Genomic DNA, 22,500 nt, shown 5'->3' on the forward strand with positions numbered 1-22,500 from the left:
GTTTGCTTTATAAATCACAGTCCAGCTGGAAGGTTGCGCAGCTGAATCCGCCTCATATCCCGCCCTCTACACGCCCACTTTTTACCATATATGGGCAATGCAAAGTAGTATTTGCATATGAATGAGCCTGCTGAGCATGCGCAGCAGCTTCCTACAGCCTGTTTGTGCGTCAGGATGAATGAACACGTCGAGCCACCGTGACACTAAATTTCACAGAGACTGAGAACGAGATCTTGTGGATGAGGTGGAGGAAAAGAAAACAACATTATTTGGTGGTCACAGTAAAAGTAGAAAAAGAATATAAATAGTATAAAATAAAGCGAGTGAGTGGCAGCATGGCGTTGCTGCACTAAACGCCGTGAGTGCCCCGGCACAACAGGGGGGGACATGTCCCCCCGTCTTTTCAAAATCATGTTTTTGTCCCCCCCACTTTTTACGGTAGGCTCAGCCTGTAATTGCAAATCATTAACACACTCTGTGCGAAGGCGATGCGATGCGGCAGCCCCGCACCCCCTCCTCCCCTCCCCTCTCCCTTTAGAGCTGCTCAGGGCGGGTTTATGGTTCCGCGTCACCAACGCAGAGCCTACGGCATAGGTGCGCGTCGCTGCGTACCCTACGGCGTAGGCTCTGCGTTGTTTTAAAGAGGAACCATAATTTAGGCTTACGCCCGCGCGTAAAGGTTTCACGTGCGCGTAAAACTCATTATATATATTAAAAAATCTGTGTCCCTTTAGGGGCTCCGTAGACGTTTTTGGTTAGTTTTTCCTTTTTAAATCCCAACCTTTGCGTAGAAGGTCGCTTGTGCATCTTTCAAGCCCTGTTTTGTGTGCAAACAAGCTTTATAAATGAGGCCCCTGGTCTCCAGAGAACCGACCAACTCTAGCGGTCTAGGTGCCGACCGCAGACCGCAGGGCCAGTCGGCCAGCGGTCCAGTTCTTCATCTCGGAGCTCATCTCTGAACTGATGGGCGATGAGGAGGACGGAGGATCCAGCTGCTGCAGATGTGGTCCAGCTTCTCGTTCACTCTGGCTGCATCCTTAGCTGCCATAACGTCGCTGCTTCTGGCCGGCTTTGGTCCCCAAACCCCCCGGGCCAGAATTGGTTCCAGTTCTCTTAGGTGAAATTTATGCTTTGCTTCATACGTCCGCGGATCGTTCTGTTCCCATCCGAACAAACAATCTCAACAGCTGTGTTCCGAAATCACCTCCTTCTCACGGCCCCGTGTGGACCCACAATCCTCGGATGCAGGAGTCCAATCACATCAAGCGTCTCTGGATCCTGCTGGTTCTCCGAGCTGATGAACGTAGGACCCGGCAGATGCTCCAGAACTGCTGAGGAGCTTCTGGGAACAGAATTAATGAAGCGAGGACCTGCTGGACCCAGCAGCAACTCTGGTGACAACGACGGGGTAAAGTAATGGCGCGTTTCCACAAGCACCTACTTGGCCCAGTTTGGTGCTTTTCCACTAGTACCTACTCGGCCCAGTTTGTTCCTTTTCCACCAGCATCTACTCGGCCCAGTTTGGTGCTTTTCCACTAGTACCTACTCGTCTCTCCTCCACTCGGTTTGGTTCTTTCCCACTAGGGGTGTAACTGAGTCGGGCTGTGATGTCATCACACTACAGGCCACCGATTGGTCGGGGGGTTGGAGGCAGAGACAACCGAGACAGCCGACACAAACTAAAAACATTAAAAAGCCGCTTGAAGCTTCTCTCTCTCTCATTTTTAAATTGATATGGAACACAAGCCACGGAACTGAGGAGGATCTGAGGAGGATCTGTTAGGATCTGTGGAGGATCAGTTAGGATCTGTGGAGGTGGATGGACCAGGGAGAAAAGGACGGTGTTGTTAGAGTAAAGGAGTGTTTACCAGAGCCGAGGCGGCCGACTGCTCCTGCAGGCGGTAAACGCAGCGAGCGCAGTCGTCCCTGCAGCCGGTTCCTCCCAGCACCAGAGACACGCAGGTGCTGACGGAGAGCAGCAGGTACCAGCTCCGCGCCGCGGCGGCCATCGCTGCAGAAACACAAACACACTTAAATCTGACTCAAAACAGAGACACAAACATTTAAAACTGGTAGAGAAACAGAACAACTGAACTGAGACGAGAGAAGACTTTAAATGTGCTGGAATCTGGTGGAACCAGGACTTGTAGACAAGAAACAAGTTCTAGTAGACCTGAAACCAGGACTAGTAGACCTGGAACCAGGACTAGTAGACCTGAAACCAGGACTAGTAGACCTGAAACCAGGACTAGTAGAACTGAAACCAGGACTAGTAGACCTGAAACCAGGACTAGTAGACCTGAAACCAGGACTAGTAGATCTGAAACCAGGACTAGTAGAACTGAAACCAGGACTAGTAGAGCTGAAACCAGGACTAGTAGAGCTGAAACCAGGACTAGTAACTGAAACCAGGACTAGTAGAACTGAAACCAGGACTAGTAACTGAAACCAGGACTAGTAGAGCTGAAACCAGGACTAGTAGACCTGAAACCAGGACTAGTAACTGAAACCAGGACTAGTAGAACTGAAACCAGGACTAGTAGACCTGAAACCAGGACTAGTAGACCTGAAACCAGGACTAGTAGATCTGAAACCAGGACTAGTAGACCTGAAACCAGGACTAGTAGAACTGAAACCAGGACTAGTAGACCTGAAACCAGGACTAGTAGATATGAAACCAGGACTAGTAGACCTGAAACCAGGACTAGTAGATCTGAAACCAGGACTAGTAGACCTGAAACCAGGACTAGTAGAACTGAAACCAGGACTAGTAGACCTGAAACCAGGACTAGTAGAGCTGAAACCAGGACTAGTAGAGCTGAAACCAGGACTAGTAACTGAAACCAGGACTAGTAACTGAAACCAGGACTAGTAGACCTGAAACCAGGACTAGTAACTGAAACCAGGACTAGTAGACCTGAAACCAGGACTAGTCGATCTGAAACCAGGACTAGTAGACCTGAAACCAGGACTAGTAACTGAAACCAGGACTAGTAGACCTGAAACCAGGACTAGTAGACCTGAAACCAGGACTAGTAACTGAAACCAGGACTAGTAGATCTGAAACCAGGACTAGTAGAACTGAAACCTGGACTAATAACCTGAAACCAGGACTAGTAGAACTGAAACCAGGACTAGTAGATCTGAAACCAGGACTAGTAGAAACCAGGACTAGTAGAACTGAAACCAGGACTAGTAGACCTGAAACCAGGACTAGTAGAAATTAAACCAGGACTAGTAGAAGTGAAACCAGGACTAGTAGAAATTAAACCAGGACTAGTAGACCTGAAACCAGGACTAGTAACTGAAACCCGGACTAGTAGAACTGAAACCAGGACTAGTAGAACTGAAGTCAGGACTAGTAGACCTGAAACCAGGACTAGTAACTGAAACCAGGACTAGTAACTGAAACCAGGACTAGTAGAGCTGAAACCAGGACTAGAACTGAAACCAGGACTAGTAGAGGTGAAACCAGGACTAGTAGAGCTGAAACCAGGACTAGTAACTGAAACCAGGACTAGAACTGAAACCAGGACTAGTAGAACTGAAACCAGGACTAGTAGACTTGAAACCAGGACTAGTAGAACTGAAACCAGGACTAGTAGAACTGGAACCAGGACTAGTAGAACTGAAATCAGGACTAGTAGAGCTGAAATCAGGACTAGTAGATCTGAAACCAGGACTAGTAGAACTGAAATCAGGACTAGTAGATCTGAAACCAGGACTAGTAACTGAAACCAGGACTAGTAACTGAAACCAGGACTAGTAGAACTGAAACCAGGACTAGTAGAAACCAGGACTAGTAGAACTGAAACCAGGACTAGTAGACCTGAAACCAGGACTAGTAGAAATTAAACCAGGACTAGTAGAACTGAAACCTGGACTAATAACCTGAAACCAGGACTAGTAGAACTGAAACCAGGACTAGTAGATCTGAAACCAGGACTAGTAGAAACCAGGACTAGTAGAACTGAAACCAGGACTAGTAGACCTGAAACCAGGACTAGTAGAAATTAAACCAGGACTAGTAGAAGTGAAACCAGGACTAGTAGAAATTAAACCAGGACTAGTAGACCTGAAACCAGGACTAGTAACTGAAACCCGGACTAGTAGAACTGAAACCAGGACTAGTAGAACTGAAGTCAGGACTAGTAGACCTGAAACCAGGACTAGTAACTGAAACCAGGACTAGTAACTGAAACCAGGACTAGTAGAGCTGAAACCAGGACTAGAACTGAAACCAGGACTAGTAGAGGTGAAACCAGGACTAGTAGAGCTGAAACCAGGACTAGTAACTGAAACCAGGACTAGAACTGAAACCAGGACTAGTAGAACTGAAACCAGGACTAGTAGACTTGAAACCAGGACTAGTAGAACTGAAACCAGGACTAGTAGAACTGGAACCAGGACTAGTAGAACTGAAATCAGGACTAGTAGAGCTGAAATCAGGACTAGTAGATCTGAAACCAGGACTAGTAGAACTGAAATCAGGACTAGTAGATCTGAAACCAGGACTAGTAACTGAAACCAGGACTAGTAACTGAAACCAGGACTAGTAGAACTGAAACCAGGACTAGTAGAAACCAGGACTAGTAGAACTGAAACCAGGACTAGTAGACCTGAAACCAGGACTAGTAGAAATTAAACCAGGACTAGTAGAACTGAAACCAGGACTAGTAGAAATTAAACCAGGACTAGTAGACCTGAAACCAGGACTAGTAACTGAAACCAGGACTAGTAGACCTGAAACCAGGACTAGTAACTGAAACCAGGACTAGTAGATCTGAAACCAGGACTAGTAACTGAAACCAGGATGGGTAACTGAAACCAGGACTAGTAGAGCTGAAACCAGGACTAGAACTGAAACCAGGACTAGTAACTGAAACCAGGACTAGTAGAGCTGAAACCAGGACTAGTAACTGAAACCAGGACTAGTAGAGCTGAAACCAGAACTAGAACTGAAACCAGGACTAGAACTGAAACCAGGACTAGTAGAACTGAAACCAGGACTAGTAGAGCTGAAACCAGGACTAGTAGATCTGAAACCAGGACTAGTAGATCTGAAACCAGGACTAGTAGATCTGGAACCAGGACTAGTAGAACTGAAATCAGGACTAGTAGATCTGAAACCAGGACTAGTAGACCTGAAACCAGGACTAGTAGACCTGAAACCAGGACTAGTAACTGAAACCAGGACTAGTAGAACTGAAACCAGGACTAGTAGATCTGAAACCAGGACTAGTAGAACTGAAACCAGGACTAGTAGAACTGGAACCAGGACTAGTAGAACTGAAATCAGGACTAGTAGATCTGAAACCAGGACTAGTAGACCTGAAACCAGGACTAGTAGACCTGAAACCAGGACTAGTAACTGAAACCAGGACTAGTAGAACTGAAACCAGGACTAGTAGATCTGAAACCAGGACTAGTAGAACTGAAACCAGGACTAGTAGAACTGGAACCAGGACTAGTAGAACTGAAATCAGGACTAGTAGATCTGAAACCAGGACTAGTAGACCTGAAACCAGGACTAGTAGATCTGAAACCAGGACTAGTAGACCTGAAACCAGGACTAGTAGAACTGAAACCAGGACTAGTAGACCTGAAACCAGGACTAGTAGATATGAAACCAGGACTAGTAGACCTGAAACCAGGACTAGTAGAACTGAAACCAGGACTAGTAGACCTGAAACCAGGACTAGTAGAGCTGAAACCAGGACTAGTAGAGCTGAAACCAGGACTAGTAACTGAAACCAGGACTAGTAACTGAAACCAGGACTAGTAGACCTGAAACCAGGACTAGTAACTGAAACCAGGACTAGTAGAACTGAAACCAGGACTAGTAACTGAAACCAGGACTAGTAGACCTGAAACCAGGACTAGTCGATCTGAAACCAGGACTAGTAGAACTGAAACCAGGACTAGTAGACCTGAAACCAGGACTAGTAGACCTGAAACCAGGACTAGTAACTGAAACCAGGACTAGTAGACCTGAAACCAGGACTAGTAGATCTGAAACCAGGACTAGTAGAACTGAAACCAGGACTAGTAGACCTGAAACCAGGACTAGTAGACCTGAAACCAGGACTAGTAGATCTGAAACCAGGACTAGTAGAACTGAAACCTGGACTAATAACCTGAAACCAGGACTAGTAGATCTGAAACCAGGACTAGTAGAAACCAGGACTAGTAGAACTGAAACCAGGACTAGTAGACCTGAAACCAGGACTAGTAGAAATTAAACCAGGACTAGTAGAAGTGAAACCAGGACTAGTAGAAATTAAACCAGGACTAGTAGACCTGAAACCAGGACTAGTAACTGAAACCAGGACTAGTAGAACTGAAACCAGGACTAGTAGAACTGAAGTCAGGACTAGTAGACCTGAAACCAGGACTAGTAACTGAAACCAGGACTAGTAACTGAAACCAGGACTAGTAGAGCTGAAACCAGGACTAGAACTGAAACCAGGACTAGTAGAGGTGAAACCAGGACTAGTAGAGCTGAAACCAGGACTAGTAACTGAAACCAGGACTAGAACTGAAACCAGGACTAGTAGAACTGAAACCAGGACTAGTAGAACTGAAACCAGGACTAGTAGACTTGAAACCAGGACTAGTAGAACTGAAACCAGGACTAGTACAACTGGAACCAGGACTAGTAGAACTGAAATCAGCACTAGTAGAGCTGAAATCAGGACTAGTAGATCTGAAACCAGGACTAGTAGAACTGAAATCAGGACTAGTAGATCTGAAACCAGGACTAGTAACTGAAACCAGGACTAGTAACTGAAACCAGGACTAGTAGAACTGAAACCAGGACTAGTAGAAACCAGGACTAGTAGAACTGAAACCAGGACTAGTAGACCTGAAACCAGGACTAGTAGAAACCAGGACTAGTAGACCTGAAACCAGGACTAGTAGAAATTAAACCAGGACTAGTAGAACTGAAACCAGGACTAGTAGAAATTAAACCAGGACTAGTAGACCTGAAACCAGGACTAGTAACTGAAACCAGGACTAGTAGACCTGAAACCAGGACTAGTAACTGAAACCAGGACTAGTAGATCTGAAACCAGGACTAGTAACTGAAACCAGGATGGGTAACTGAAACCAGGACTAGTAGAGCTGAAACCAGGACTAGAACTGAAACCAGGACTAGTAACTGAAACCAGGACTAGTAGAGCTGAAACCAGGACTAGTAACTGAAACCAGGACTAGTAGAGCTGAAACCAGAACTAGAACTGAAACCAGGACTAGAACTGAAACCAGGACTAGTAGAACTGAAACCAGGACTAGTAGAACTGAAACCAGGACTAGTAGAGCTGAAACCAGGACTAGTAGATCTGAAACCAGGACTAGTAGAACTGAAACCAGGACTAGTAGAACTGGAACCAGGACTAGTAGAACTGAAATCAGGACTAGTAGATCTGAAACCAGGACTAGTAGACCTGAAACCAGGACTAGTAGACCTGAAACCAGGACTAGTAACTGAAACCAGGACTAGTAGAACTGAAACCAGGACTAGTAGATCTGAAACCAGGACTAGTAGAACTGAAACCAGGACTAGTAGAACTGGAACCAGGACTAGTAGAACTGAAATCAGGACTAGTAGATCTGAAACCAGGACTAGTAACTGAAACCAGGACTAGTAACTGAAACCAGGACTAGTAGAACTGAAGTCAGGACTAGTAGACCTGAAACCAGGACTAGTAACTGAAACCAGGACTAGTAGAACTGAAACCAGGACTAGTAAAGCTGAAACCAGGACTAGTAGAAATTAAACCAGGACTAGCAGATCCGATACCAGGACTAGTAGATCTGAAACCAGGACTAGTAGAACTGAAACCAGGACTAGTAGAACTGAAACCAGGACTAGTAGACCTGAAACCAGGACTAGTAACTTAAACCAGGACTAGTAGACCTGAAACCAGGACTAGTAGAACTGAAACCAGGACTAGTAGAACTGAAACCAGGACTAGTAGAACTGAAACCAGGACTAGTAGACCTGAAACCAGGACTAGTAGATCTGAAACCAGGACTAGTAGAGCTGAAACCAGGACTAGTAGATCTGAAACCAGGACTAGAACTGAAACCAGGACTAGTAGAACTGAAACCAGGACTAGTAGAACTGAAACCAGGACTAGTAGACCTGAAACCAGGACTAGACTTGAAACCAGGACTAGTAGATCTGAAACCAGGACTAGAACTGAAACCAGGACTAGTAGATCTGAAACCAGGACTAGTAGACTTGAAACCAGGACTAGTAGATCTGAAACCAGGACTAGTAGACTTGAAACCAGGACTAGTAGATCTGAAACCAGGACTAGTAGACTTGAAACCAGGACTAGTAGACTTGAAACCAGGACTAGTAGATCTGAAACCAGGACTAGAACTGAAACCAGGACTAGTAGATCTGAAACCAGGACTAGTAGACCTGAAACCAAGACTAGTAGAACTGGAACCAGGACTAGTAGACCTGAAACCAGGACTAGTAACTGAAACCAGGACTAGTAACTGAAACCAGGACTAGTAGAGCTGAAACCAGGACTAGTAGATCTGAAACCAGGACTAGTAGACCTGAAACCAGGACTAGTAACTGAAACCAGGACTAGTAGAAATTAAACCAGGACTAGTAACTGAAACCAGGACTAGTAGACCTGAAACCAGGACTAGTAACTGAAACCAGGACTAGTAGATCTGAAACCAGGACTAGTAACTGAAACCAGGATGGGTAACTGAAACCAGGACTAGTAGAGCTGAAACCAGGACTAGAACTGAAACCAGGACTAGTAACTGAAACCAGGACTAGTAGAGCTGAAACCAGGACTAGTAACTGAAACCAGGACTAGTAGAGCTGAAACCAGAACTAGAACTGAAACCAGGACTAGAACTGAAACCAGGACTAGTAGAACTGAAACCAGGACTAGTAGAACTGAAACCAGGACTAGTAGAGCTGAAACCAGGACTAGTAGATCTGAAACCAGGACTAGTAGAACTGAAACCAGGACTAGTAGAACTGGAACCAGGACTAGTAGAACTGAAATCAGGACTAGTAGATCTGAAACCAGGACTAGTAGACCTGAAACCAGGACTAGTAGACCTGAAACCAGGACTAGTAACTGAAACCAGGACTAGTAGAACTGAAACCAGGACTAGTAGATCTGAAACCAGGACTAGTAGAACTGAAACCAGGACTAGTAGAACTGGAACCAGGACTAGTAGAACTGAAATCAGGACTAGTAGATCTGAAACCAGGACTAGTAACTGAAACCAGGACTAGTAACTGAAACCAGGACTAGTAGAACTGAAGTCAGGACTAGTAGACCTGAAACCAGGACTAGTAACTGAAACCAGGACTAGTAGAACTGAAACCAGGACTAGTAAAGCTGAAACCAGGACTAGTAGAAATTAAACCAGGACTAGCAGATCCGATACCAGGACTAGTAGATCTGAAACCAGGACTAGTAGAACTGAAACCAGGACTAGTAGAACTGAAACCAGGACTAGTAGACCTGAAACCAGGACTAGTAACTTAAACCAGGACTAGTAGACCTGAAACCAGGACTAGTAGAACTGAAACCAGGACTAGTAGAACTGAAACCAGGACTAGTAGAACTGAAACCAGGACTAGTAGACCTGAAACCAGGACTAGTAGATCTGAAACCAGGACTAGTAGAGCTGAAACCAGGACTAGTAGATCTGAAACCAGGACTAGAACTGAAACCAGGACTAGTAGAACTGAAACCAGGACTAGTAGAACTGAAACCAGGACTAGTAGACCTGAAACCAGGACTAGACTTGAAACCAGGACTAGTAGATCTGAAACCAGGACTAGAACTGAAACCAGGACTAGTAGATCTGAAACCAGGACTAGTAGACTTGAAACCAGGACTAGTAGATCTGAAACCAGGACTAGTAGACTTGAAACCAGGACTAGTAGATCTGAAACCAGGACTAGTAGACTTGAAACCAGGACTAGTAGACTTGAAACCAGGACTAGTAGATCTGAAACCAGGACTAGAACTGAAACCAGGACTAGTAGATCTGAAACCAGGACTAGTAGACCTGAAACCAAGACTAGTAGAACTGGAACCAGGACTAGTAGACCTGAAACCAGGACTAGTAACTGAAACCAGGACTAGTAACTGAAACCAGGACTAGTAGAGCTGAAACCAGGACTAGTAGATCTGAAACCAGGACTAGTAGACCTGAAACCAGGACTAGTAACTGAAACCAGGACTAGTAGAAATTAAACCAGGACTAGTAGAGCTGAAACCAGGACTAGTAGAACTGGAACCAGGACTAGTAGAACTGAAACCAGGACTAGTAGAACTGAAACCAGGACTAGTAGACCTGAAACCAGGACTAGTAGACCTGAAACCAGGACTAGTAGATCTGAAACCAGGACTAGTAGAACTGAAACCAGGACTAGTAGATCTGAAACAAGGACTAGTAGAAATTAAACCAGGACTAGTAGATCTGAAACCAGGACTAGTAACTGAAACCAGGACTAGTAGAACTGAAACCAGGACTAGTAGATCTGAAACCAGGACTAGTAACTGAAACCAGGACTAGTAGAACTGAAACCAGGACTAGTAGATCTGAAACAAGGACTAGTAGAAATTAAACCAGGACTAGTAGATCTGAAACCAGGACTAGTAACTGAGACCAGGACTAGTAGACCTGAAACCAGGACTAGTAGAACTGAAACCAGGACTAGTAGATCCGAAACCAGGACTAGTAGAACCGAAACCAGGAGTAGTAGACCTGAAACCAGGACTAGTAGAGATGAAACCAGGACTAGTAGAACTGAAACCAGGACTAGTAGAACTGAAACCAGGACTAGTAGAACTGAAACCAGGACTAGTAGACCTGAAACCAGGACTAGTAGACCTGAAACCAGGACTAGTCGATCTGAAACCAGGACTAGTAACTGAAACCAGGACTAGTAGATCTGAAACCAGGACTAGTAGACCTGAAACCAGGACTAGTAAAACTGAAACCAGGACTAGTAGAACTGAAACCAGGACTAGTAGACCTGAAACCAGGACTAGTAGAACTGAAACCAGGACTAGTAGACCTGAAACCAGGACTAGTAACTGAAACCAGGACTAGTAGAACTGAAACCAGGACTAGTAGACCTGAAACCAGGACTAGTAACTGAAACTAGGACTAGTAGAACTGAAACCAGGACTAGTAGATCTGAAACCAGGACTAGTATACCTGAAACCAGGACTAGTAGAGCTGAAACTAGGACTAGTAGACCTGAAACCAGGACTAGTGGACCTGAAACCAGGACTAGTAGACCTGAAACCAGGACTAGTAACTGAAACCAGGACTAGTAGATCTGAAACCAGGACTAGTATACCTGAAACCAGGACTAGTAGAGCTGAAACTAGGACTAGTAGAACTGAAACCAGGACTAGTAACTGAAACCAGGACTAGTAGAACTGGAACCAGGACTAGTAGACCTGAAACCAGGACTAGTAACTGAAACCGGGACTAGTAGAACTGAAACCAGGACTAGTAGAACTGGAACCAGGACTAGTAGAAACCAGGACTAGTAGAACTGAAACCAGGACTAGGAAACCTGAAACCAGGACTAGTAACTGAAACCAGGACTAGTAGAACTGGAACCAGGACTAGTAACTGAAACCAGGACTAGTAGAACTGAAACCAGGACTAGTAGATCTGAAACCAGGACTAGTAGAACTGGAACCAGGACTAGTAACTGAAACCAGGACTAGTAGATCTGAAACCAGGACTAGTAGACCTGAAACCAGGACTAGTAACTGAAACCAGGACTAGTAGAGCTGAAACCAGGACTAGTAGACCTGAAACCAGGACTAGTAACTGAAACCAGGACTAGTAGAGCTGAAACCAGGACTAGTAGAACTGGAACCAGGACTAGTAACTGAAACCAGGACTAGTAGAACTGAAACCAGGACTAGTAGAACTGAAACCAGGACTAGTAGACCTGAAACCAGGACTAGTAGAACTGAAACCAGGACTAGTAACTGAAACCAGGACTAGTAGAAATTAAACCAGGACTAGTAACTGAAACCAGGACTAGTAGAACTGAAACCAGGACTAGTAGACCTGAAACCAGGACTAGTAGAACTGAAACCAGGACTAGTAGACCTGAAACCAGGACTAGTAGAACTGAAACCAGGACTAGAACTGAAACCAGGACTAGTAGAACTGAAACCAGGACTAGTAGATCTGAAACCAGGACTAGTAGATCTGAAACCAGGACTAGTAGAACTGAAACCAGGACTAGTAGAACCAAAACCAGGACTAGTAGAGCTGAAACCAGGACTAGTAGATCTGAAACCAGGACTAGTAGAACTGAAACCAGGACTAGTAGAACCAAAACCAGGACTAGTAGAGCTGAAACCAGGACTAGTAGACCTGAAACCAGGACTAGTAACTGAAACCAGGACTAGTAGATCTAAAACCAGGACTAGTAGAACTGAAACCAGGACTAGTAAACCTGAAACCAGGACTAGTAGATCTGAAACCAGGACTAGTAGATCTGAAACCAGGACTAGTAGACCTGAAACCAGGACTAGTAGATCTGAAACCAGGACTAGTAGACCTGAAACCAGGACTAGTAGACCTGAAACTAGGACTAGTAGAGCTGAAACCAGGACTGGTAGACCTGAAACCAGGACTAGTAGAACTGAAACCAGGACTAGTAGATCTGAAACCAGGACTAGTAACTGGAACCAGGACTAGTAGACCTGAAACCAGGACTAGTAGAACTGAAACCAGGACTAGTAGAACTGAAACCAGGACTAGTAGATCTGAAACCAGGACTAGTAGATCTGAAACCAGGACTAGTAGAACTGAAACCAGGACTAGTAGAACTGAAACCAGGACTAGTAGAACCAAAACCAGGACTAGTAGAGCTGAAACCAGGACTAGTAGACCTGAAACCAGGACTAGTAACTGAAACCAGGACTAGTAGATCTGAAACCAGGACTAGTAGAACTGAAACCAGGACTAGTAAACCTGAAACCAGGACTAGTAGATCTGAAACCAGGACTAGTAGATCTGAAACCAGGACTAGTAGACCTGAAACCAGGACTAGTAACTGAAACCAGGACTAGTAGAACTGAAACCAGGACTAGTAGATCTGAAACCAGGACTAGTAGACCTGAAACCAGGACTAGTAGACCTGAAACCAGGACTAGTAACTGAAACCAGGACTAGTAACTGAAACCAGGACTAGTAGATCTGAAACCAGGACTAGTAGACCTGAAACCAGGACTAGTAGACCTGAAACCAGGACTAGTAACTGAAACCAGGACTAGTAGATCTGAAACCAGGACTAGTAGACCTGAAACCAGGACTAGTAGACCTGAAACCAGGACTAGTAACTGAAACCAGGACTAGTAGATCTGAAACCAGGACTAGTAGAACTGAAACCAGGACTAGTAAACCTGAAACCAGGACTAGTAGATCTGAAACCAGGACTAGTAGATCTGAAACCAGGACTAGTAGACCTGAAACCAGGACTAGTAGAACTGAAACCAGGACTAGTAGACCTGAAACCAGGACTAGTAACTGAAACCAGGACTAGTAGAACTGAAACCAGGACTAGTAGATCTGAAACCAGGACTAGTAGACCTGAAACCAGGACTAGTAGACCTGAAACCAGGACTAGTAGATCTGAAACCAGGACTAGTAGAACTGAAACCAGGACTAGTAAACCTGAAACCAGGACTAGTAGATCTGAAACCAGGACTAGTAGATCTGAAACCAGGACTAGTAGACCTGAAACCAGGACTAGTAACTGAAACCAGGACTAGTCTAACTGAAACCAGGACTAGTAACTGAAACCAGGACTAGTAGACCTGAAACCAGGACTAGTAACTGAAACCAGGACTAGTAACTGAAACCAGGACTAGTAACTGAAACCAGGACTAGTAGAACTGAAACCAGGACTAGTAGATCTGAAAACAGGACTAGTAGACCTGAAACCAGGACTAGTAGAACTGAAACCAGGACTAGTAGACCTGAAACCAGGACTAGTAACTGAAACCAGGACTAGTAGAACTGAAACCAGGACTAGTAGATCTGAAACCAGGACTAGTAACTGAAACCAGGACTAGTAGAACTGAAACCAGGACTAGTAGAACTGAAACCAGGACTAGTAGAACTGAAACCAGGACTAGTAGAACTGAAACCAGGACTAGTAGATCTGAAACCAGGACTAGTAGACCTGAAACCAGGACTAGTAGAACTGAAACCAGGACTAGTAGACCTGAAACCAGGACTAGTAGACCTGAAACCAGGACTAGTAGATCTGAAACCAGGACTAGTAGACCTGAAACCAGGACTAGTAGAACTGAAACCAGGACTAGTAGAACTGAAACCAGGACTAGTAGACCTGAAACCAGGACTAGTAGACCTGAAACCAGGACTAGTAGACCTGAAACCAGGACTAGTAAACCTGAAACCAGGACTAGTAGATCTGAAACCAGGACTAGTAGACCTGAAACCAGGACTAGTAACTGAAACCAGGACTAGTAGAACTGAAACCAGGACTAGTAACTGAAACCAGGACTAGTAGACCTGAAACCAGGACTAGTAACTGAAACCAGGACTAGTAACTGAAACCAGGACTAGTAGATCTGAAACCAGGACTAGTAACTGAAACCAGGACTAGTAAATCTGAAACCAGGACTAGTAGATCTGAAACCAGGACTAGTAGAACTGAAACCAGGACTAGTAGACCTGAAACCAGGACTAGTAGACCTGAAACCAGGACTAGTAGACCTGAAACCAGGACTAGTAGAACTGAAACCAGGACTAGTAGAACTGAAACCAGGACTAGTAGATCTGAAACCAGGACTAGTAGACCTGAAACCAGGACTAGTAGAACTGAAACCAGGACTAGTAACTGAAACCAGGACTAGTAGAACTGAAACCAGGACTAGTAGATCTGAAACCAGGACTAGTAACTGAAACCAGGACTAGTAGAACTGAAACCAGGACTAGTAGAACTGAAACCAGGACTAGTAGAACTGAAACCAGGACTAGTAGATCTGAAACCAGGACTAGTAGAACTGACCCCCCCCCCCCCCCCCCGCCCCCCCCCTTCCGGTCCAGGTCCTGGTCCAGGTCCCGGTCCTGGTCCACGTCCAGGTCCTGGTCCAGGCTCCTTCCCTCAAAGGGGAGTTTTATCTGCCGTTGTTCATGTAAGACTTGATCGGTCGTGTTCTGGTCTCTGGAGACTTGTGTTGTAAGAGACGCTTTATAATTACTACTGTATAGAATTTTCTTAGTTAGCAAAAGCTGCCTAGTTTATCACTTTCAAATGTTATAAATATATATTTTTATATTCCATATCCCCTACTTCTATTCGGGTTTTTAAATGTCTATTTTATTTAACTCTTTTTTTACCCGTTTTTTTACGTTCTGGTTGTAGATATGATTGTTTCTTTTATTATTCTCCAGAACATTATTATTATTATTATTATTATTATTATTATTATTATTATTATTACTGTTATTATTATTATGTCATTATTATTTTCGTATCATTATTATTAGAAGTAGTAGTATTGTATTTTTATATCAAGCTATCTTTAAATGATTTAACTCCACATTTCTGCATTTCCACCCTCAAGTCTTTGTTAATACGTTTAAATGCAAATATTTCAAGCAATTATTTAGCTAATTTAGAAATCAAGGATTTAAAATTTAAAATTTTACATGTCAGTTTGAAGTAAAACACATTTAAAAGCATCAAAAATGAATAATAATAAAATATTCTTGTAAATTCAATTCTCTGGTGACGTTAATTTAATCAGTCAGATTTTTGCGAGGAAGTTAAAAAACAGATTCTGTCTCGACTGTTGGAGAAGCGCGTTAAGACTTTATCTCCGACCCTCGGACCTGAGGATCAGACCAGATCCAGGTGTCGTGCCAAAAAGTGATTGCCTGCCAGAATCTGATTTGTGGCCGCGGGAGCGCGCACAGCAGCCCGTTGCGCTAAAACGTCAGATTTTCAGATTATTAAACTCAAGAATGAGATCAATTCATATTTAGGCAGAAACAACTTTTCATTATTTGGCCTTCAATCAATTTTTGTCAGGTGAAAATGCCTATTTTATGTTGTAATGGTCCTTTAAAAGAGTTAAAAGCTATCCTGTGAGCTCTAGTGTTTGTATTATGAAGCAGGTAAAAAAGACCCATTTTCAGGGGAGAAATCAGATTCTGGCAGGATTCACTTTTTGGCACGACACCTGTCTGAGGATCAGATCAGAAACCTGAGGACCAGATCCCGGTCTAGGACCAGGTCGACCCCGGACCTGGAGTCATCTCACCTCTGGGTCTGAGCGCGTCTCTCTGCGTCCTCGGTCCAAACTTTTCTGGAGACGGAGCCTGGAGCCCTGGACGCGCCTGGACCGGCGGGTGCTGATGCTGAGGATGCTGAGGATGAGGAGGATGCTGAGGAAGATGCTGAGGATCAAGCCGCCGCGGACGGACGGGTTCGGGAGAAGCTGCTGCGCTGCGTCCAGGCGGCTCTTTAAAGAGTTTCTGCCGCTGACGTCACCGAGGGGGCGGGGACAGTGATGTGACGCCCCCAGGAACCCCCCCCCCCCCTCCACCTCCACCTCCACCTCCACTTCCCCACATCTGTGTCACGCTTTTCTGATCACTTAATCTCGTATTCATCCCTTATCTCACCATTCCCGACAGTTAAACACACGATTCTTAAAGTCAACTCAATAAAACTCAATAAAAACTCAATAAAACTCAATAAAACTCAATAAAACACCTTTCTTTTATAGGATCCACTAGCCGATACCTCCACCGTGACCAGACGTCGTTCATTTTACATCCTTTGCTCGTTGTTAACTTGTCTTTTTACCCAGTTTTAAAGTTTGCAGTCTTGAAACTTTTATAACTTTTAAATTAAAGTCCAGCAGATCGGGATGTGCTTGTCTAGCTGGTCATGAAGGATCCAATCAAATCAATCAAATCTCCATAAACAACTACGTGGGCGGGACCGGCGCCCCTGATTGGACGGCTGTCTGTGATGTCACAGGTAGGTTTGTGATTGGCTGTGCTGAAGTCCAGGTGTGGTCTGGGGGAGGAGCTGACTCCGCCCACCTCAGGGAAGTGGGTGGAGCCCGGCAGCTGACTGGACACGCCCCCTCACCCCAGCTACCAATCAGCAGCAACTTTAATTACTGACCAATGATGCGGACCAGAGTTAGTGCTGGTGAAGAACCGGTTCTGAACAAGAACCGGTTCCTGTTCACAACCGGGTCCTGTTCAGAACTGGTTCCTGTTCAGAAAAGGTTCAGAGTGTTTCAATTCCTTGGAATCGTTTGCGAATTGTTGTGTAACTGACGTTGTGTAGCTGACGTTGTATAGTTTAGGTTGTGTAGCTTAGGTTTCGTAGCTCATGTAGCGTAGCTTACGTTGCATAGCCTAAGTTGCGTAATTTACGTCACGTAATTTACGTTGCGTAGCTTACATTGCGTAACTAACGTTGCGTAGCTGATGTTGCGTAGCTGACATTGCGTAGCTCACGTTGCGTAGCTCACGTTGCGTAGCTCACGTTGCATAGTTTAGGTTGCGTAGCTGACGTTGCGTAGCTCACATTGCATAACCTAAGTTGCATAGCCTAAGTTGTGTAGTTTAAGTCACGTAGCTTACGTCGCGTGGTTACGTTGCATAGCTTACTTTGCGTAGCTGACGTTGCGTAGCCTAAATTGTGTAGCCTAAATTGCGTAGATTAGGTTGTGTAGCCTAAGTTGTGTAGTTTAAGTCGTGTAGCTGACGTTGCGTAGCTGAAGTCGCATAGTTTACGTTGCGTAGCTTACGTTTTGTAGCTTACATTTCGTAGCCTAAATTGCATAGCCTAAGTTGTGTAGTTTAAGTCACGTAGTTTAAGTCACGTAGCTTAAGTCGCGCGGTTACGTTGCGTAGCTTACATTGCGAACCCTAAGTTGCATAGCCTAAGTTGTGTAGTTTAAGTCACGTAGTTTAAGTTTACGTCGCGTGGTTACGTTGCGTAGCTTACATTGCGTGGCTTAGGTTGCGTAGCTGACGTTGCATAGTCTAAATTGCGTAGCCTAAGTTGCGTAGTTTAAGTCGCGTAGCTGACGTTGCGTAGCTGAAGTCGTGCAGCTTACGTTGTGTAGTTTACGTTACGTAGCTTACGTTGCGTAGCTTACGTTACGTAGCTTACGTTGCGTAGCTTACGTTTTGTAGATTAGGTTGCGTAGCTGACGTTGCGTAGCTGAAGTCGTGCAGCTTACGTTGTGTAGTTTACGTTACGTAGCTTACGTTGCGTAGCTTACGTTGCGTAGCTTACGTTTTGTAGATTAGGTTGCGTAGCTGACGTTGCGTAGCCTAAGTTGTGTAGCCTAAATTATGTAGCCTAAATTGCATAGCTGACGTTGCGTAGCGGTCAGTAGTAAACACGGTGCCCAAGTGATACAAACACTCGAAAGTCTGGTTACATTTCAGTTAATAAAAAGTAAAAAAATACGTTTTGTCAGGAGGAAACCAACACGCTAAACGTTTGTGCACACGCACGGAACCTTTTTCTAAATGAGAATCGGTAAAGAACCGAATTGTGAGGATGTGGTTCCTGGTTTCTGCTGACGCTGGAGAATCTCTTCAAGTTTGTCTTCTTTACTTTTAATTGGTCAGAAAAGAAAAGTACTTCAGTTGAACCATTTGACATTTCAGAGATGTTAGTGGGGTCACGGCGGCGGTGGTTCATCACGAGTCGCCCCCCCCACCCCGCCCCGCGGCGGCGGCGACCACTTCCACCTTATCGCTGAACGCAGGAACCGTCAACGTCGTATAACGGCGGCAATCTTTTTAATTAAGACACGCTGTTGAGGTAGAACCATCATCGGCGGTGTCAGGACCGATAACCGCACAGGTGCAGATGTGTGTGTGTGTGTGTGTGTGTGTGTGTGTGTGTGTGTGTGTGTGTGTGTGTGTGGACTAACAGCCCTATTGACTTTTACACATTTCACCGACACTTTTATGTCCACATTTAATCCCCAGGAACTTCTTCTGGATCGATTCCTGACGGTTTTACGACGAAATGCTCAACTTGGACGAATGTTATTGTTAATGCAACGCCAGCAGGGACACGCATCAGCAGCCGCCGTAGAGGAGCATTATTATGGGATGCTGTAACCGTCTCCGGTGGTTGGACATGAGAGTCTCCGGTCCAACAGACAGTCCTTCATCACATAAACATGTTACCACGACAACATCAGCCTCGCAGGGGGGGGCGACAGCGTCTTCCAACCATCATCCATCCATCATTCATCCATTCATCATTCATCCATCCATCATTCATCCATTCATCATCTATCCATCATCCGTCCATCCATCCATCCGTCCATCCATCCATCCATCCATCTATCCATCCATCCATCTATCCATCCATCCATCCATCCATCCATCCATCCATCCATCCATCCATCCATCCATCCATCCATCCATCCATCCATCCATCCATCCATTCAACATCCATCCATCCACCATCCATCCATCCATCAATCATCCATCCAACCATCCATTAATCCATCCATCCATCCAACATCCATCCATCCATCATCTGTTCAGCCACAATCTGTTAATCCATCCATCCAGGATAATGTTTCCTATAACATTCACCAGGATAATGTTTCCTGTAACACTTTCCTGCAACATTCACCAGGATAATGTTTCCTGTAACACTTTCCTGCAACATTCACCAGGATAATGTTTCCTGTAACACTTTCCTGCAACATTCGCCAGGATAATGTTTCCTGTAACACTTTCCTGTAACATTCACCAGGATAATGTTTCCTGTAACACTTTCCTGCAACATTCGCCAGGATAATGTTTCCTGTAACACTTTCCTGTAACATTCACCAGGATAATGTTTCCTGTAACATTCACCGGGATAATGTTTCCTGTAACATTCACCAGGATAATGTTTCCTGTAACATTCACCAGGATAATGTTTCCTTTAACATTCACCAGGATAATGTTTCCTTTAACATTCACCAGGATAATGTTTCCTGTAACATTCACCAGGATAATGTTTCCTTTAACATTCACCAGGATAATGTTTCCTTTAACATTCACCAGGATAATGTTTCCTGTAACACTTTCCCGTAACAGTCATCAGGATAATGTTTCCTGCAACAGTCATCAGGATAATGTTTCCTGCAACATTCACCAGGATAATGTTTCCTGTAACACTTTCCTGTAACACTCACCAGGATAATGTTTCCTTTAACATTCACCAGGATAGTGTTTCCTGTAAGACTTTCCTGTAACACCTGCCATGATAGTGTTTCCTGTAAGACTTTCCTGTAAGACTTTCCTGTAACATTCACCAGGATAATGTTTCCTGTAACATTCACTATGATAATGTTTCCTGTAACATTCACCATGATAATGTTTCCTGTAACACTTTCCTGTAACATTCACCATGATAATGTTTCCTGTAACATTCACCAGGATAATGTTTCCTGTAACATTCACCATGATAATGTTTCCTGTAACACTTTCCTGTAACAGTCACCAGGATAATGTTTCCTGTAACACTTTCCTGTAACACTCACCAGGATAATGTTTCCTGTAACACTTTCCTGTAACACTCACCAGGATAATGTTTCCTGTAACATTCACCAGGATAATGTTTCCTGTAACATTCACCAGGATAATGTTTCCTGTAACATTCACCAGGATAATGTTTCCTGTAACACTTTCCTGTAACACCTGCCATGATAGTGTTTCCTGTAAGACTTTCCTGTAAGACTTTCCTGTAACATTCACCAGGATAATGTTTCCTGTAACATTCACTATGATAATGTTTCCTGTAACATTCACCATGATAATGTTTCCTGTAACACTTTCCTGTAACATTCACCATGATAATGTTTCCTGTAACATTCACCATGATAATGTTTCCTGTAACACTTTCCTGTAACATTCACCATGATAATGTTTCCTGTAACATTCACCATGATAATGTTTCCTGTAACACTTTCCTGTAACATTCACCAGGATAAGGTTTCCTGTAACACTTTCCTGTAACATTCACCATGATAATGTTTCCTGTAACATTCACCATGATAATGTTTCCTGTAACACTTTCCTGTAACATTCACCATGATAATGTTTCCTGTAACATTCACCATGATAATGTTTCCTGTAACACTTTCCTGTAACATTCACCAGGATAATGTTTCCTGTAACATTCACCAGGATAATGTTTCCTTTAACATTCACCAGGATAATGTTTCCTTTAACATTCACCAGGATAATGTTTCCTGTAACACTTTCCCGTAACAGTCATCAGGATAATGTTTCCTGCAACATTCACCAGGATAATGTTTCCTGTAACACTTTCCTGTAACACTCACCAGGATAATGTTTCCTTTAACATTCACCAGGATAGTGTTTCCTGTAAGACTTTCCTGTAAGACTTTCCTGTAACACTCACCAGGATAATGTTTCCTGTAACACTCACCAGGATAATGTTTCCTGTAACATTCACTATGATAATGTTTCCTGTAACATTCACCATGATAATGTTTCCTGTAACACTTTCCTGTAACATTCACCATGATAATGTTTCCTGTAACATTCACCAGGATAATGTTTCCTGTAACATTCACCATGATAATGTTTCCTGTAACACTTTCCTGTAACAGTCACCAGGATAATGTTTCCTGTAACACTTTCCTGTAACACTCACCAGGATAATGTTTCCTGTAACACTTTCCTGTAACACCTGCCATGATAGTGTTTCCTGTAAGACTTTCCTGTAAGACTTTCCTGTAACATTCACCAGGATAATGTTTCCTGTAACATTCACTATGATAATGTTTCCTGTAACATTCACCATGATAATGTTTCCTGTAACACTTTCCTGTAACATTCACCATGATAATGTTTCCTGTAACATTCACCATGATAATGTTTCCTGTAACACTTTCCTGTAACATTCACCATGATAATGTTTCCTGTAACATTCACCATGATAATGTTTCCTGTAACACTTTCCTGTAACATTCACCAGGATAATGTTTCCTGTAACATTCACCAGGATAATGTTTCCTGTAACATTCACCAGGATAATGTTTCCTGTAAGACTTTCCTGTAACATTCACCAGGATAATATTTCCTGTAACACTTTCCTGTAACAGTCATCAGGATAATGTTTCCTGTAACATTCACCAGGATAATGTTTCCTGTAACATTCACCATGATAATGTTTCCTATAAGACTTTCCTGTAACATTCACCAGGATAATGTTTCCTGTAAGACTTTCCTGTAACATTCACCAGGATAATATTTCCTGTAACACTTTCCTGTAACAGTCATCAGGATAATGTTTCCTGTAACATTCACCAGGATAATGTTTCCTGTAACATTCACCATGATAATGTTTCCTATAAGACTTTCCTGTAACATTCACCAGGATAATGTTTCCTGTAAGACTTTCCTGTA

At 43.9% G+C, this 22,500-nt stretch overlaps 1 protein-coding gene across 1 annotated transcript in view; it reads right to left on the reverse strand.

Moving 5' to 3' along the window:
• Window positions 1-22,500, reverse strand: part of LOC133452153 (uncharacterized) — a 60,316-nt gene that overhangs the window by 13,771 nt on the left and 24,045 nt on the right. The window contains exons 5-6 of the mRNA XM_061731373.1: window positions 16,379-16,557; window positions 1,869-2,011 (exon numbers count right to left, since the gene is read on the reverse strand). Of these exons, the coding sequence (XP_061587357.1) occupies window positions 1,869-2,011; window positions 16,379-16,557 (322 nt within the window). The remainder of the gene's footprint in view (window positions 1-1,868; window positions 2,012-16,378; window positions 16,558-22,500) is intronic.

Source organism: Cololabis saira, chromosome 10, assembly GCF_033807715.1.
Source record: "Cololabis saira isolate AMF1-May2022 chromosome 10, fColSai1.1, whole genome shotgun sequence".
Lineage (NCBI taxonomy): Eukaryota > Metazoa > Chordata > Actinopteri > Beloniformes > Belonidae > Cololabis > Cololabis saira.